Below are 14,952 nucleotides of genomic sequence, written 5' to 3'. Positions count from 1 at the left end.
TAAGAGAATAAAAGAAATTCTTAAGTTTTAAGAACAGGATCGAGAAAGACGAAGAATTATTTATCTTTCTGTTTGCACTTTGTACAACGGTTGAACGTTCTATACTTCTCTACTTCTACCGCGTCACAATCCTTTACCCTAACGTCCTTAAGTTTGTTAGTTGGTCTGCTTGTTATATTACTTAACGAAGATTAGACCTACATCACGAGATGTCAAAACTTGATTCTCTATTCTACGTATACTTATTAACTTTTCCTATTACCGTTAAGAAATAAAGTTTTAATTATTGTTATAATTGGTCGTACGTTTCAAGTGCAACGTTTTAATTTTAACCACGGCATACGACATATCACGTAGTTTTGAAAACCGAAACGAACGTTGGGAGAGGAGGAAGCATGGAAACGGTAGCGGCATCTGTCGTCTTTCAGTAGCGACGGTCAGCCATAAGTCGGGATAAGTTTGCCAACTGTGCGGCAGTGATGCGCTTCGAGAAGAGGTCGGCCATTAAACGGAAGCATCTAGAAAACGGTGACTGTTCCAACGGATCGTGCGACGGTCGTTTCCACGCCGATGAAGAGCGCCGAGTCAACGACTTCTCTCTTTCTCTTCTCTTCGTTCCTTTCGTTTCTCGTTCTTACAAAAAGAGGAACGTTATTTGCTCCTGACTGCTCCTATTCGTTTACACGGTCCATCAAGGAGAAACAATGACCAATCGCGTATCCAACGGTAAACTGTTCCGACGCTCGGTCGATTTTAATTAAAAAATTTAAGTCGGTGATTTCGAACGATTTCGGATTTATTCTTCTCTTGTATAATCTTTCTTTCCAATTCTCTTTTTTCTCCACGATCGATAATCGATCCTCTACGACTTATCCGAGAAAATACTAATTTAACCATTTGAGAAGTTTTCGAACGTTTTCGAAACGATAGTTTCTTATCGTTTGTTTTAACAGTTCAGAGTTATCAAACGCATTCAGTTTCTCGGTTAAATCGTGCCGTTGATAAACGGGCGTGAAGATAAGATTTTCGCACCGGTTCGCAGACGGTCGTTCGAAACTCTGCTCTCGCGTCTCCTCGCGTCTCCTCGCGTCTCGCGTTCACGGATACGCCTATCCTTTCGAATAAAGTATTTCTCGCTCGTAACTGCGCGCCTTCTGGGTACGGCCATTGGCAACGAGGCCAAGTGGGAAGGGTAGGCAATCGGTTTTTCGAACCTCTGCCAGCCAGGATACATCTTTTGGCGCGGTTCCAGTTGCTCTCGTTCCAAAAGCTTCCAGTGTCCAGGAAAAACGTGTCGCGACGTGTAAAAGCGGAAAGAGAGAAGGAAAAAGAAGAGGGGAAAAAAATAATAGAGATGGTTATTACCTTTGCGACAAATATAATCGCCAGGTGAGAAAAGAACGGGTCGCAATCTGAGAACTAACTCGCACAAGAAGCCAGCCTCCGTGTTCTGGAATATTTCCACTCTCCGCAGCGTGTCCAGGTGCACGTTTATCGCGATTTCGGCTTTCAGTTTGTCTGCAACGTTTGTCCCAACTACGATTAAAACTTTGGAAAACTTGGAAAACTTTCTTCTTCGTCTTTTTGTTACGCGATATTTTTGATTATTGTCGAGGGATGAAGATATTCTTGAAGGGATTTTATAATAATATTATTATATTTTTTAATATCTCCTCTTCCATGTTTGGATTAAATAAATAAAATCAAGCAAGAAAATTCTGCTCGCGAGTTAAGAGCAAGATGAAATAAGATCGCAGCAACGACGAATAAAAAAAAAGAAAAAATAAAATAAAAATAAATTCGGTGGAATGAATCTTGACGACACGCGATTCACGTGTATGAAAAGAAATAAGGGGAGGGGTAAAAGTATTTATGCAAAATGATGCAAATTCCGTGGAATAAATATATATAACGAGAAAAAGACGTTCATTTGATATTTCATTCATTTTTAAATTTTTTCTTATTAGACAAACGTACATTTGCTCTATCTGGAATTGTTCTTTGTTCGAACAAAGGAAAACTTACCGGGAAGACAGCTGACAGCTTTCTCTTCGTCCGAGCATTTTTGCGTCAACCATAAATAGTCAAACCATTTAATGACCTTTACCTGAAGATGTTTCGGCACTCTTCTCATCCTCATGTACGTTTTCACACCATCCAACTTTGCTGTAAAAACAATTTTCTTTTATCGATTTTTCCCTTGTCGAAATATTTTTTTTTTTTTTTCGAATATCTCGAATATTACGACGTGTACAAAAATATGTATTTGTCAATTATACCTATACATCAATGTACTAGTAATGTTTCAGTCGGAACAAAAACCGGTATTAATTAAAAATTTCACGCAAGAATACCTCTGCTCGTGATTCCTGACGTGTATTCTCGAGATATCTATCGATCGATCAATGTATAGGGTGTAATAAGCGGCATCGTGATTATTCCATCGAAAATGGAAGGCGTTCACGAGTGGCGTAGTTTTAGTAAATTTATGAATAAGAGAAGAGCGACGAATTCGACTCGGCGGATGGAGATGCACGGTCACGTATCGGAATATTCTGCGTATATTTTCATCGTTTCGATGCTTTTACCGGTCGAATTTATGGAAAATTGGAATGAATACGGCAAACCCTGGTATTCTTCCGTCCTGGTTTTTTCATAATTCATAACTTGAAATATATCTCATCTTCTTGATATTTAAAACTCGAAGAAAAATGTATTTCTTAAGTATTCTTTTAAGACAATGATTTATCGAGACAAAATTGATCGATTAAAGTTTTTTAATAAATCTACTCGAATAATTTATTATTCGAAGCAAGTGTAACGTTGTTGCGTATTCGAATTCGTGACGAGGAAAATTTGAACGATCGAAGTGAGAACGAAGTTTAACAAGTTAAGTGTCGTGTCCTTGGGAGTCGATTCAGAGACTGAGCTCGAGCAACCTTGACAAGTGTGTTTACAACTATTTCTATTTTGCCTCGAGTTTCATACCTTTTTAATTCCTCTATTAGGTTTCGTAGGTAAAGAAGAAACCTTCTGTACGCTCTCGTGACTCACTCTTACAATTTAACAATATCTCGCACACCTTGACTATGCTATGGTAACATTCGTTCATTCGTTGATCACGCCCCTTCGTTATTAATTTTCATGAAATTTTGTTTTGCATTTAACGAAGATATGATCGCGCGTATTAAAGAAAGAGCTAATTAACTACGTTTCTCTTTAAGACGAACGAAAAAATGTTAAAACGACATTATTCGAAATTTTCTTATTTATTTTTCGGCTCATTAGCGTCCAACTCTGGATATAACCTCCAGTGGAACGTGCTATTGTCTCGACGAAAAAGCGCGAAAAGGGGGAGAAGTAGATACGAAGAGAAAGTCGTAAAACGTCCAACTCCGTCCAACGCAGAACAACGTGTTAATAAAAATCGTGTTTCCTCTGCTCTTACATTCGCTAGCTACTGTACCGTATCATCTACCCGATGTTGTTCTAGCTGAAACGTTTAATTTACTCGCGCCGTGCATTCCAGTATGGAAGAACGGAAATGACGGTGTTTCATAAAGATCCGAGTCCACCGTATTCATAAAAGGATATTTTACGGCGGATGCGCGTAATTTCTACTCTTTCTCTCCTCTCCCTTTTCGTTAGCCTCGCGCATTTATCCGGATTTACTCGAAAATACTTCGATTTCTTTTTTCTTTCTTCCTTCATTTTCTTAGCGCTTTTAATTCTCATCGTTTCGCAGGAGAATTTCGCAGGAGCTATTTTTTCGTAAATAATCGCAATACAAGTTCAATTTATGCGAATGCGTTTCTTATATCTCTATGTTTTAAATAGGAATCTAGTCACTGATGTACAAATTTTCGATAGATATTCATAAAAAGATATTATTATATGATTTCGATGATTTTTTGATTGTTTATTAAAAAATCGATTGATCTAACATAATTTAATCTAATATAAAACTAGAAATTGAATAAATTTTTGTTTCATATCGATATACTTGAATCAAAATTAAATAGAAAGTCGTTTAATCGTTAGGCGATTTAATGATTGGGTTAACCTAACCTAAATTATTTTTGTTACATTAAAAAGTCATCAACACGAAAGCTAATATCTTCTTGTAAATAATTATCAATTAACTTTTTGAGTTTTTATAAGAGATTCTTTAATTATTAATTTTATCTTTAAACATAATTTCAATTCCAATTGCAATTTCCTCCCAAACGTAATTTACAAAGTCTTCGAAAGTGATGACACATTCGTGCTAAAGTTCAGCTCAATGTTCTCTCGTAACTATGCTTTATGTAATTTACATGAGGCTGTGGATTCAGAATATACGAATATACTTTTCCAGAAACACAGGAGCCATTCGTTTATCGTGGATGATTTACACATATATCGTTGTATATCGTTAAACGTAATGTACAATTTTGTTCCAATATCTATATTTATAAATACCGTGTCACAATTTCGCCAATTTTTTAACATCGCAATTCACTTCATGTGAAAGAGAAATTAGTTTACGAGACTTTATTAGAAACACGAAGAAAGTCGAACAAGTTTGCTCTTCTACGCAGTTCTGTTTGCAGCGTATAGTTGTCCGCAGAAGTAGGCAAGTTCGATCCACTCGGCTAAGTGGAAGGGAATTGGGCGGGCAACTGTTCTTACCGACCGAGTAAAACTTGAAAGTGATTGTGAGTCAGTTGGAGGTATCGTTTAGGCGGGGGTCGGGGAGTCAGAGGCTGTTTTTAATACGATTGCCTTGCGCTTGGATATCGAGTGCGGATTCATTCGCACTAGACGTGTTGTCGATAATTAGAAATTTCGTTAATTAAATTTAATCGAACGTATTTCCATTTGACGTATTCTATTGAATATTACATCTCGATGGGAATATTCGTATGAAATAAAATACAAAAAAAAAATATTTTTTTTGTATACCTTCGATCGTTTAAATTCAAAATTAAACGTTAACTTTGATTCCTATTCGCCGGAAATGCGCCAAAGTATTCGTGATCGCTTTGATCGTTCCATGTAAAATTCTCTTTCTATTTCAAATATTGACCTATTGCACCATTGCAGTCTCGTGTTTCGTTTCACCAATTTTCTTTTCTCTTTGTTGAAAAAGGGATATTTTCTCAATCTTGCGATTAATTTTAAATAATTATCCGAAAAAATTCAAACATATCGTAGTTGTAGCACGAAAGTTATATGCTATCCAACAAAAAAATTCTATTTTTAAAAATGTTTTGTTAGTAAAAATCTGGTTTTTCGATGAAGAACGAAGAATCTTTGTAAGATCGTTGCCAAAATCTGTCGATATTTTTAGAAATAGGTTTATGTACATTGTCAGTGCCATCATCTTTTGCCATCCTTCTTTCGGCCTATCAGCCGGAATCTCGTTGGACGAAGGAGCCATAAGCGAGAACGAGAAAGTTTAAATTGCGCCTCGACCCGCGTCTATCGTGGCTCGGTTGTCGTTTATTCGGCTGGTTGGAAGCCCATTTCCGATTGAAACCGACCCCGTCCACGCCACTCGGAACTTTCTTCCGCCTCATCCTCTATGGAATAGCTTCTTCCAACTTTGTCGTTCGTGTCATTCACTCTTACATTAATTTCAACGAGATACTTTGTGATGTGTAATACTTATCGATGTGTAAACATGTACAATTATGAAATCTATCGTTTTTTAAATATTTTTTTTTTTTTGAAAAGAATGCATCGAAAAAAATTTGTATCGTCGATCAAATTTGTAATATCCAATTATTTTTCGTTAATTGTTATCGAAATACAAAGATCTCTCTACTCGTCCATCGATAGTTTATCAAGAATTAATTAATGACAAATATAAAAATTCCACTATATCTAAGTTTAATACATTCGATAAAAATTTAATAGAATGACGGAATTCGGATCGTTGAGTTTATATACGCGACTCGTATCTTGTATATTGCGTACGATCGCTGTTTCGATTCTGTTTTGTTTTTCCCCTCCTTTTCGAACCGTCCTAAACGACATAGTGAGCTCAGTGTAGCGGAACGAAAACATCGACCCAAACATCTATATAACATAGCTTATTCCTATTTCCTTTATTAAATATATTCTTTCTTACTATATATTCTTTATTCTAATCGAATCATTTCATAATCTATTAAGATTAGATATTACAATTGTGTAATAAAATCATTGTCATTCCTTCGATTTACGATTCTACACACGGATCTCGCAAAAAGAAAAGAATAATCCACGAATATATTCATCTCGCTTTTTTCGTGAGGGTAAAGATAAGAAAAGAGATCTTAAAAAAAAAAAAAATCTATGAAATATCGACGGATCGGTGAGATGTTCCCATGTTCGAATAAAAGTGAAGACGGAAGCACGATTGAATATCCGGGAACTGAGGGAAGGTTAACAAAGGAGGAGATACGAACTTTTTACGGTTCGACGTGATCCATGGAAACAGATTCGACGTTTTTATGGCGGCGGTCGATCGTTTAACGTAATTTCATAAAGGCATTTGTCTGCGTTCTTCCTCCTTCATTCGATATTCAGAATCTGATTGAATATTTAATTCCGCCCGATTTCACGTTTCATATCCCTTAATAATAATCTATATTCGTTCTAATTCTCGATTGTTGAATAAAATCTACCGGAATATACAATTAAACATCGAGAATTGACGGATTTTGTTTTTTTCTCTCGCGATTTCATCGAGAAAAATTAACATATATAATTCACATACACGTTATATATATAATTAATTAGAATCGTTTAAAATTGACACTTTATACGGATAATAATAGGTTCTTTCAGATTTTAATAACGATAATCTTATTCGTGTAGAGGGAAAATGACGAGGGGTGTAAAAACTCGACGAAAATCGATGAAAAATTTAACTGATCAAAGTTGAAAAAGTTATACGCTGCACGTAAAAAATTATTTCAATCGTACTTTCGAAAAGTTGCGCGAGATTTCATTTCGGTTCAAATAAATTCTCCTTTCTTTCGAGATATGAAAAATATCGAGAAATTAAGGATCCCAAGATATCTAATTATTTAACTTATTATTAGATTAAAAGTATTGAATAAAAGAATAAATATACAATATTGCGATATTCAAAAATTCTAATAATCGTCAAAAGTTTCTTTTAAATTTTTCTTGATCAAATTTTATCAAGAGTGAGAATAATTCTTTTCCGTTAATTATTTCGTCAATTTTTATAATGAACGAAGTTAATTTTTTTAAAGAATAGATTACAATCAAAAAATTATTCTATCCTGGTTCAAAAAAAAAAAAAAAAACGCCTAAAAAAATTTATCTTCGAAACTATAATAAGAAACACGTTGATTTTTCCATCCAAAGTATATTTGAAAAGCGAATTAGTTAAAACAATTATTCGAATAACGTATATTAATAAAATTATCCAATCTCTCGAATTTGAACTCGTTCAAATTTTATCTCGTCGATCTCTTCCCCCTCCTCCCCTCCCCTTAAGTGGTAGTACCCCTATCGCCTAATCGACCACGCCTCGATCCATTTTGTCGAAATACAGTTGTTCTGGCCGGGTGATTAGCTACGCCGGATAATCCGTAATGAATAGCCGGTAGCGAATTTTCGATCCGGCACGGCTACTCGGATAAGGCCGAGATAAGGGGTATAACGCTTGGATTAAGGGATGAACTGTTAAACCAGAGTGGAAGCAGGCCCGTTTGCCCGGATCTAGAATCCTAATCCTAGGTGTGTGGGGGGTGCACGCATACGTGATCGGGTATTAAGGGCGTGCACGTTTACGGCAGAATTAGTGTGCCTTCTTCGATGCACCGTTGGCCATATACCACCGATGGATCGCGTCACGTGTGCTTGCCTGCCTCCTCTCTCTCTCTCTCTCTCTCTCTCTCTGTTTGATCGATCGTCGATAATGGATTCGCCGCGTCGAAATATCAAAGGGAATCGATTCGTTCGAACGAGGCTCTCTGACTGAAGGTAATGCGAATTATTACTACTGCCAATTTTCTCGACGTTAATTATTACAATGTGTATCGATGGTATTTCGTTTTGACGTGCTTCAGATATAGAAGGGATGTATCCAGATTATATAGGTTGGAATATTCGATGTTTTAATTCGTACGATTTTTAAAGCAAATTTCTCGACTCCTGGGAACGTGACAAAAAGAATAAATTTTCATTTTAACATATAGTCAGTAGTGTATTCAAATATTTTTCAAAATCACTATCTCTAACTTCTAATAAAATAATTTGTAACAAAATAATGAAATAACATAAAATTTGCCCGTTCAAGAGGGATGAATATTTCAATTTATTTTTTTTCTAATAATCTCGAAATTTGTTTATTTATCATACGAGTAGTTGTGTGTTTCAAATATTTTCAACGCGATCACAATTTCTAATTTCAATTATTGATACAATTAGAATTCGTCGAGTTCCGTTCGAAATTTAATCGAAGAAACGTGGTGGGAACGGCATTGGCGCAAATTCGAAATAGACGGATCCGAAAGGAGCTCGTTTCGATTTGCGGGGGAAAGATGAATTGTTAGAGGACGGCCGATGATTGGTGCTTATTTTTCACCGGCAGCCGGCGTGTTTTGTATTCATCTCGCAAACGTCTTAACGAGAAGCCCTCCCCTCTCCCCGTGTGGAGGGTGGGCGGTGGTCGGTCGTAGCCGAAAAGAAAACGTGTGATGAATAATTCAGCGATACTACACTTTTTGAAACACGTCGCGCCACCAAGTGGATCCGTGCGTGAAGTAGGGCGGAAAGCAACCGACGTTCAAATCGGGGGGAGAGGCCTTCCCTCTCTCTTTCTCGTTTGACGAATTAACGGTCTCTCGGGAGGTTGGCGATCAGTAGCGTGCCAACCAAGGCTTCGACGAGTCGTCGACTTTTCACGTATTCTTCTTCGTACACGTAAACGATTATAACATTTATTACGAAAAAAAATCAATTTCTCAGATTCGTTCAAAGATCAATGATATTTAAGGTAATATATCGTATTTCATAATTGTTCAAAGATAATCCAGCATTTTTTGAACTTGAAAATATGGAAAAATGCACGAGATTTCTAAAATCATCCAATGTTTGCAATCTGTTATACGATTTTGTTTAAAAGATAAGTATTTAATTAGAATATATATCATAATATTGAAGAATACATTTGTTTTAACCTTTCTAAGAGTTATCCTTTCTGAAATCTCGATAATTTTTCTCTTTTCTTTTACGTTTAGCGATGTTTATAAAGCGAAAGATTCACGATACCAAGTCACGATGAATTTTGCATAAAAGTATTCGTTAGATTATATTAAAAATAGGAATATAATAAATTTCTTGTCTAATATTCGGAAATTATACAATTAATGTGTAGCTTAAATACGTGACTGTATTTAATTAATTAATTATAAAAAAATTATAATTTTTATATTTTGTTGAAAAAATTAAATAATTGCAATGAACAAGAAAACGATATAGTAATTCGAATTAATTAGTCAATTTTCAAGAAACTCATTTTATATTATTATTATTTAATTAATTAATTAATTAATTATTATAAATTAAATGTTTTACGTGAAAATGTAATAAACAACCATGATATTATTTCTTCTCGCGTTTCGACCGTTTCGAACCGCGTGGGCGTCTACCAAAAAATACGCCATCCATCTCGAGCAGGTGTTGCCAATTTATCCTCTTGACGAGCACTCCCTACATTTTTTTGGATTCGTGATGTAGCAGAGGACTTGGAAAACAATGAATTTGTCTCTTTTTCTCAATTTCTACGTTGCTCGATCCTCGAACGTGGAGGGGAGGAGCATCGCGATGCGACAACTCGTGTCCCAAACAGAATGTTTCGTTCATTTACATCATCGGAGGGGGGGGATCGATCCTCCTCGCCTCGACCCAGTTCGCATTGTTGACCGTCTAAGAAATACTCGAGTCGAACGCGCTTGTTACACTCGATAATTCCGTGTATACATTTCCCTCGATTTTTCTATGCGAGAGAGATACTTCGAAACGCTACGCGGCCCCACAATTGCCGCAATATCTGCAACCAGCCACAGTGAATCGACAGCTTAACAAAATTAATTTTTTTTCGGATTTAAGATTTAATTTTTAGAAAATTATATATTCAGCTTTTTCATCATGTATAATTTATTATTTCAGTAAAAATGTATGCATAACACGAAAATACATACAATAATAATCGACATATAAAAAATATACATGAATATACAAATATTTGTGATTTGTGCTCTTAAAAGTAAAACCACGCAAAAAAGTTGTAGCAGGCAATTAGAAAGAACTTCGAATTTGACGAGCGTATGAAAATTGGAGAATTGGAAATGGAATATTCTAAAGAAACAGATGTTAAGGAAAAATGGTGATAATTTAACGAAAAATAACGATAAAAACAACGAAACTGAAAATTATAAAATGAAAAAGCAAATGTAAGAAGACATACCAATCGTTCAAACATTGAAAGGAATAGAAAAATTAAAATTAGGAATATTATTATTGCTTATTTCTCCGAATGTAATAAATGTATAAGAAACAATTATTTTTTTTATATATTTGAAAATGAATTTTGTTAATATACATTATTGCGCGGCGCGTGGAAAAAAAAAGGCAGCGATGACTCGTTAAATCAAAACCGCTCTTCACAATCGTGTATCCGATTCGCGCGAGAATTTCCATCCGCGTTCGACAACCTTTCAATCCAAAATCCGCAAAACGGTCGTCGAACGGCGGCTCGAACGAGCTCGAAATAATCGAGTCGAGGGGGTAACTTTGTAAAATCGCCGCTGTGAATCGTCCACAGGAACGCGGCCTCACCGCAGCGCCGCGCTGTTTCGATGAGAATTCCAGCTGGTCAATGAAACGCGTGTTTCATCCGTGTGGAAAAAGCGTAGACCGATGAAACGCGGTGGTGGGGAGGGCTGGTGATGGTCACGTGTTATTAACACACATTCGAGACTGGCTTAAAACAAAACTGATGAAAAACGATATAAAAGAAAGAGATACGAAAAGATAAGAGAAACGGTTAATTCTTATCGTTATTTTTCTTACCATTACTTAAAAACGTAAAAAAATATTCGAATATGTACCAGGTGCATTACGATATTTGAAGAATAAAGACAAATCTTTATTTAACGTCCACTTCTTTTGAAAGTTTATACAAATTTTATTTCGCACTCTCGTTATCATGATTCCTCTGTTTCGATCGTACGAGTAACTCGTTTCGATTGAATTGTATTTAAATAATATTTATTTCGAGTATACGAAAAATTAATTAATACAAAGTTATGTAATTATTATGATAAAATTTATTCTGCAAAATTGGAACAAAATTCGCAAAATTCCTCTCTATAATACCGACCTCTCCAACAATCTCCAACATCCTATTTCCTTTCATTGTTGAAAATCCGAAAATCGATCGATCGTGTACGTAACTGACCTACACGCCTCAATCACCTCATGCGGCTGCACAGATAAGATTTTGCATTTTGAGCCACTACTCAAATGTTACGAACTGGCTCACCATTCTGGTCCGGCGACGACAGATCGATGACGTCAGTGGATCCGGCTATTTTTAACCCCCGACGCGGAGGAGGGAGGGAGGGAGGGAGTGAGGGTGACGCGAGGGATCGGTGACATCCCCGGAGGCCGCTCTCCCCTCGACTCATTCATCCTTGCTGCTGACCCAGAGAATGGAAAGGGAGGAAGGAGATCGAGTGCACGCATGCGCCTCGCCGCCACGCGGATTCGAACGACGGAGAGGGGAGGAGGAACGCGTGATCGGTTCGCGATTCTGTACGATTTATCGCGATTAACGATACTGGCGGGACCGTGGAACGAAACATGTTTCACGTTGCGATAAAATGATCGGGGTAATCTGGGATTTCTGGTGTTGGCTCGGGGCTAATAAATGGACCGCGGATAGACGGTGTACGTAACAGGGTTATTCAGATAAATCGAGAATAAGATTTTTCAAGCGCTTGCAAGGTTTTTAGCATTTTGAAGATGTTACACGAATTGGATACTTCCGTTACTTGAAAGAAATGAATCTTTTGTACGATCTTTAACTTGTAATAGAGACAGACGAAACGATTTGACAACGTTAGATACAAAGAGATACAAAGATGGCAAATGCATTTTCAAACTTCATTTTCTCGAAAATGAAAACCTCAAATTTTATTATTTGTTCTTATCTTTTGCTATTTTCTGATATTGTTCTTCCGTTGTTTCGAGGATTGGTAAGATTCATATTATCGATGCCTTCTTTATCGATCGATAATGATGGGTATGACGAAATCTTACCAAAATATAGAAAATATTTTAGAAGAGATTGAATTCGAAAAAGTATCCACATTACTTTTGAATCTTTCAAAAAATTTTGCTTATTTTTCATAATTAATTTTAAAATATTAGGAACGATTTAAATACATTTTGTTATTCCTCTTGCTATTTCGAAATACAGTTCACTGCGCTTACACGTATTTGTGTAAGTTTGATTTACATCAGGATTAGGAGATTGTTACCCTTGGGGCTATTTATGTTCCGTTTTGGACTGTTCCTTTGAATATTCAGAATCCTTCATGATTTTACTACTTATAAAATATTAATATTCGTAGGATTGCTTTGGAAGATATATATAGAAATATTGTTTAAGATTTGTATCGAGTTATAAACGATTTAAATTCGTATTATATGAAACGAGACGGAGAGCGATCTCATTCCAACAAATTGCTAGATTATTTTAACTGTAAACATCGCAATTTTTATGAATATGATCAAAGAAAATGGAATTTAAGATTTGTTTTATTTTTCAAATATCATAATGTATATTTCAAATATTTTTTGCACAACGTCGTAAAAAAAATCCGCAATCTAAAATTTAACAAATGCATTTCAATTTTTTGAATTTACTTTGATTAACATTTAGAATCGATCCTTCAAAATTCCACGAATATATTCAACATCTTATGTATAATATGTTTGTTTAATGATTTCGTTTCATAAAAAAAAAAAAAAAAATCTGAAAACAACTTGGTCCACATAATTAAAATTTCTCTAATTATTTTCGTAATTGGAATGAAAGAAACCGATCGATCGTTTGATCAAAAATTGGCTCGAACTGAACTGGCGTGGTTTAAAGCATAGTTTCAGTTACTAGAAACCAACTTTCAACGGATTAGCAGCCACCACACCTGGGAAACGTCTGCTGGGAAATCAGAAAATGAAAATGAATTCCGCGTGATGCATTCTCGAAGGATCGTTCACTTGTATTCATCTTCCCTATCCACGTTGAAAATGAGCGATTCTCTGAAAGAGATACTATAAACTTTTTCGAAATTTTTTAAGGAAGTGAAAACTACTTTAAACGTTCGTCGATAATCAAGGGAATTAAAAATCGAACAATTATCTTTTTTATCAAAATTATACGTATACGAAAAAATTTCTCTTCTCTAAAATTAACGAGTTACGGTAAAAATTTAATCGTAAAAAGTTAAGTTAGTATAGTATAGTCGAGAAAGTGATACTTGGTACACGTAGATACCATATACACGTTTGATATATTAATGAACGTAACAATTGCTGTCACGTATACTAGAATAGAGGCAAACCGCGCCACACAATTCCTATTAATTGATAGAAATGAAAATTGTTTGTTCTTGATGTTTACAAAATGCTATTCCCAATCGGAACGAAGATCAACGGGCAAATATTACGAGAGCACCTTACGTTATTTCCCAAAGCAAATCATCGTTCGGTCGAAGAATTGATTTTAAATCGAAAATTTTCGTCGATCGAAAAAACACTGGAAAAACACTGTAAAAACATTGCGCGTGTTATTATAAATTATTCGATTTCTCTTCGAAAAATTTATCAAAAAGATGAAAGAGTATTATTTTTGAAAATAAATATTTCGCAAAATATTTTACGTTATTTTACGTTCACATGTCGCGCGAAGAAAGTTCATCGATCGAAAAAAAAAAAAACACATTCACACCGTCCATCGGTTCTAAAATTTGGAAAGAAAAATCGCGAAGAATCCAGAGAAGGATCCACCGTGCGAAACATCATTCGACGAAAGAAGTCACGACGGAAAATTGAACGACGCCAACGAATGGACAAACGAATGGATCAAGATTACACACGTATCTTTGTGGATGCGATCCAAGAGCGACGGGTTTCGTTTCGGTTCGGTCGTTCCTTGCCGATAGCCAATCGGCTTCGTGCGTTCTACTCGACGATGATATGGTCGTCCGTGTGGGTACGGATCACACACGTGACCCATTACTTCGGAATTACACGGTTTAGGCGTGGCGCTGTAAGTCACGTATACGCTTTGGATGTTTTACGATGCAACATTCGAATATGGATCTTCATTGGTTGGACAAATGGACGACGGAATAAAATTCTTTTTTGAGGAAATGTCGATAATTTTTGTCTCTTTCGACATTACTTACTTTTCTCGTTATTTTCATATAAAGATTTATGATAAAAAAAAACAAAGAGATTTTCTAATATCCTTAATAAATCTTATTATTATATTGAAATATGAATTTTAAAATGTTTCTTAATATTCAACATTCGATAAATATGGAAATATTCGAAACCTTTAATCGAATAAATTTATTTGATAAACGAAGAAAGACTCGCGAAGATTTTATTTTTATTATTAATTTGATTTCCATTAAATTATCGATGATTCTCTCGATTCTTTTCAATTTTACCTAGAAATTATTGTTTTCTCGTTGTCGATTAATTGATCTCTCGAGCACGTACGAATACAGTTAGAGATTCTTCGAACATTTTTCGGGACAGAATGAGTTCATTAGTCGAGAAAAAAAAAACTGTTCGCGATTTGTTAATGTTTCTCTTCGAATTTGATAGTTGGAAATGCGTTGAGGGCACTTGCCCTTTTCAAGGATGCAC

At 35.6% G+C, this 14,952-nt stretch overlaps 1 protein-coding gene and 2 long non-coding RNA genes across 4 annotated transcripts in view; 2 read left to right on the top strand and 1 right to left on the bottom strand.

Moving 5' to 3' along the window:
- Window positions 1–14,952, bottom strand: part of LOC100865927 (cyclic nucleotide-gated channel alpha-3) — a 61,020-nt gene that overhangs the window by 9,479 nt on the left and 36,589 nt on the right. The window contains exons 7-8 of the mRNA XM_086904305.1: window positions 2,026–2,166; window positions 1,366–1,518 (exon numbers count right to left, since the gene is read on the bottom strand). Coding sequence (XP_086760431.1) covers window positions 1,366–1,518; window positions 2,026–2,166 — 294 coding nt within the window. The remainder of the gene's footprint in view (window positions 1–1,365; window positions 1,519–2,025; window positions 2,167–14,952) is intronic.
- LOC105736302 (uncharacterized) overlaps window positions 1–14,952 on the top strand; it is a 44,199-nt gene that overhangs the window by 5,536 nt on the left and 23,711 nt on the right. The window lies entirely within an intron of this gene.
- LOC147658083 (uncharacterized) lies at window positions 8,866–11,349 on the top strand. The gene is made up of 2 exons (XR_015290998.1): window positions 8,866–9,001; window positions 10,177–11,349. It is a non-coding gene; the product is annotated as an uncharacterized LOC147658083 (long non-coding RNA).

Source organism: Apis florea, unplaced genomic scaffold (genome assembly GCF_048593485.1).
Source record: "Apis florea isolate Af1SG1 unplaced genomic scaffold, ASM4859348v1 contig_2350_pilon, whole genome shotgun sequence".
NCBI classification, from domain to species: Eukaryota; Metazoa; Arthropoda; class Insecta; order Hymenoptera; family Apidae; genus Apis; species Apis florea.
This window is presented reverse-complemented; position numbering and strand designations above follow the sequence as displayed.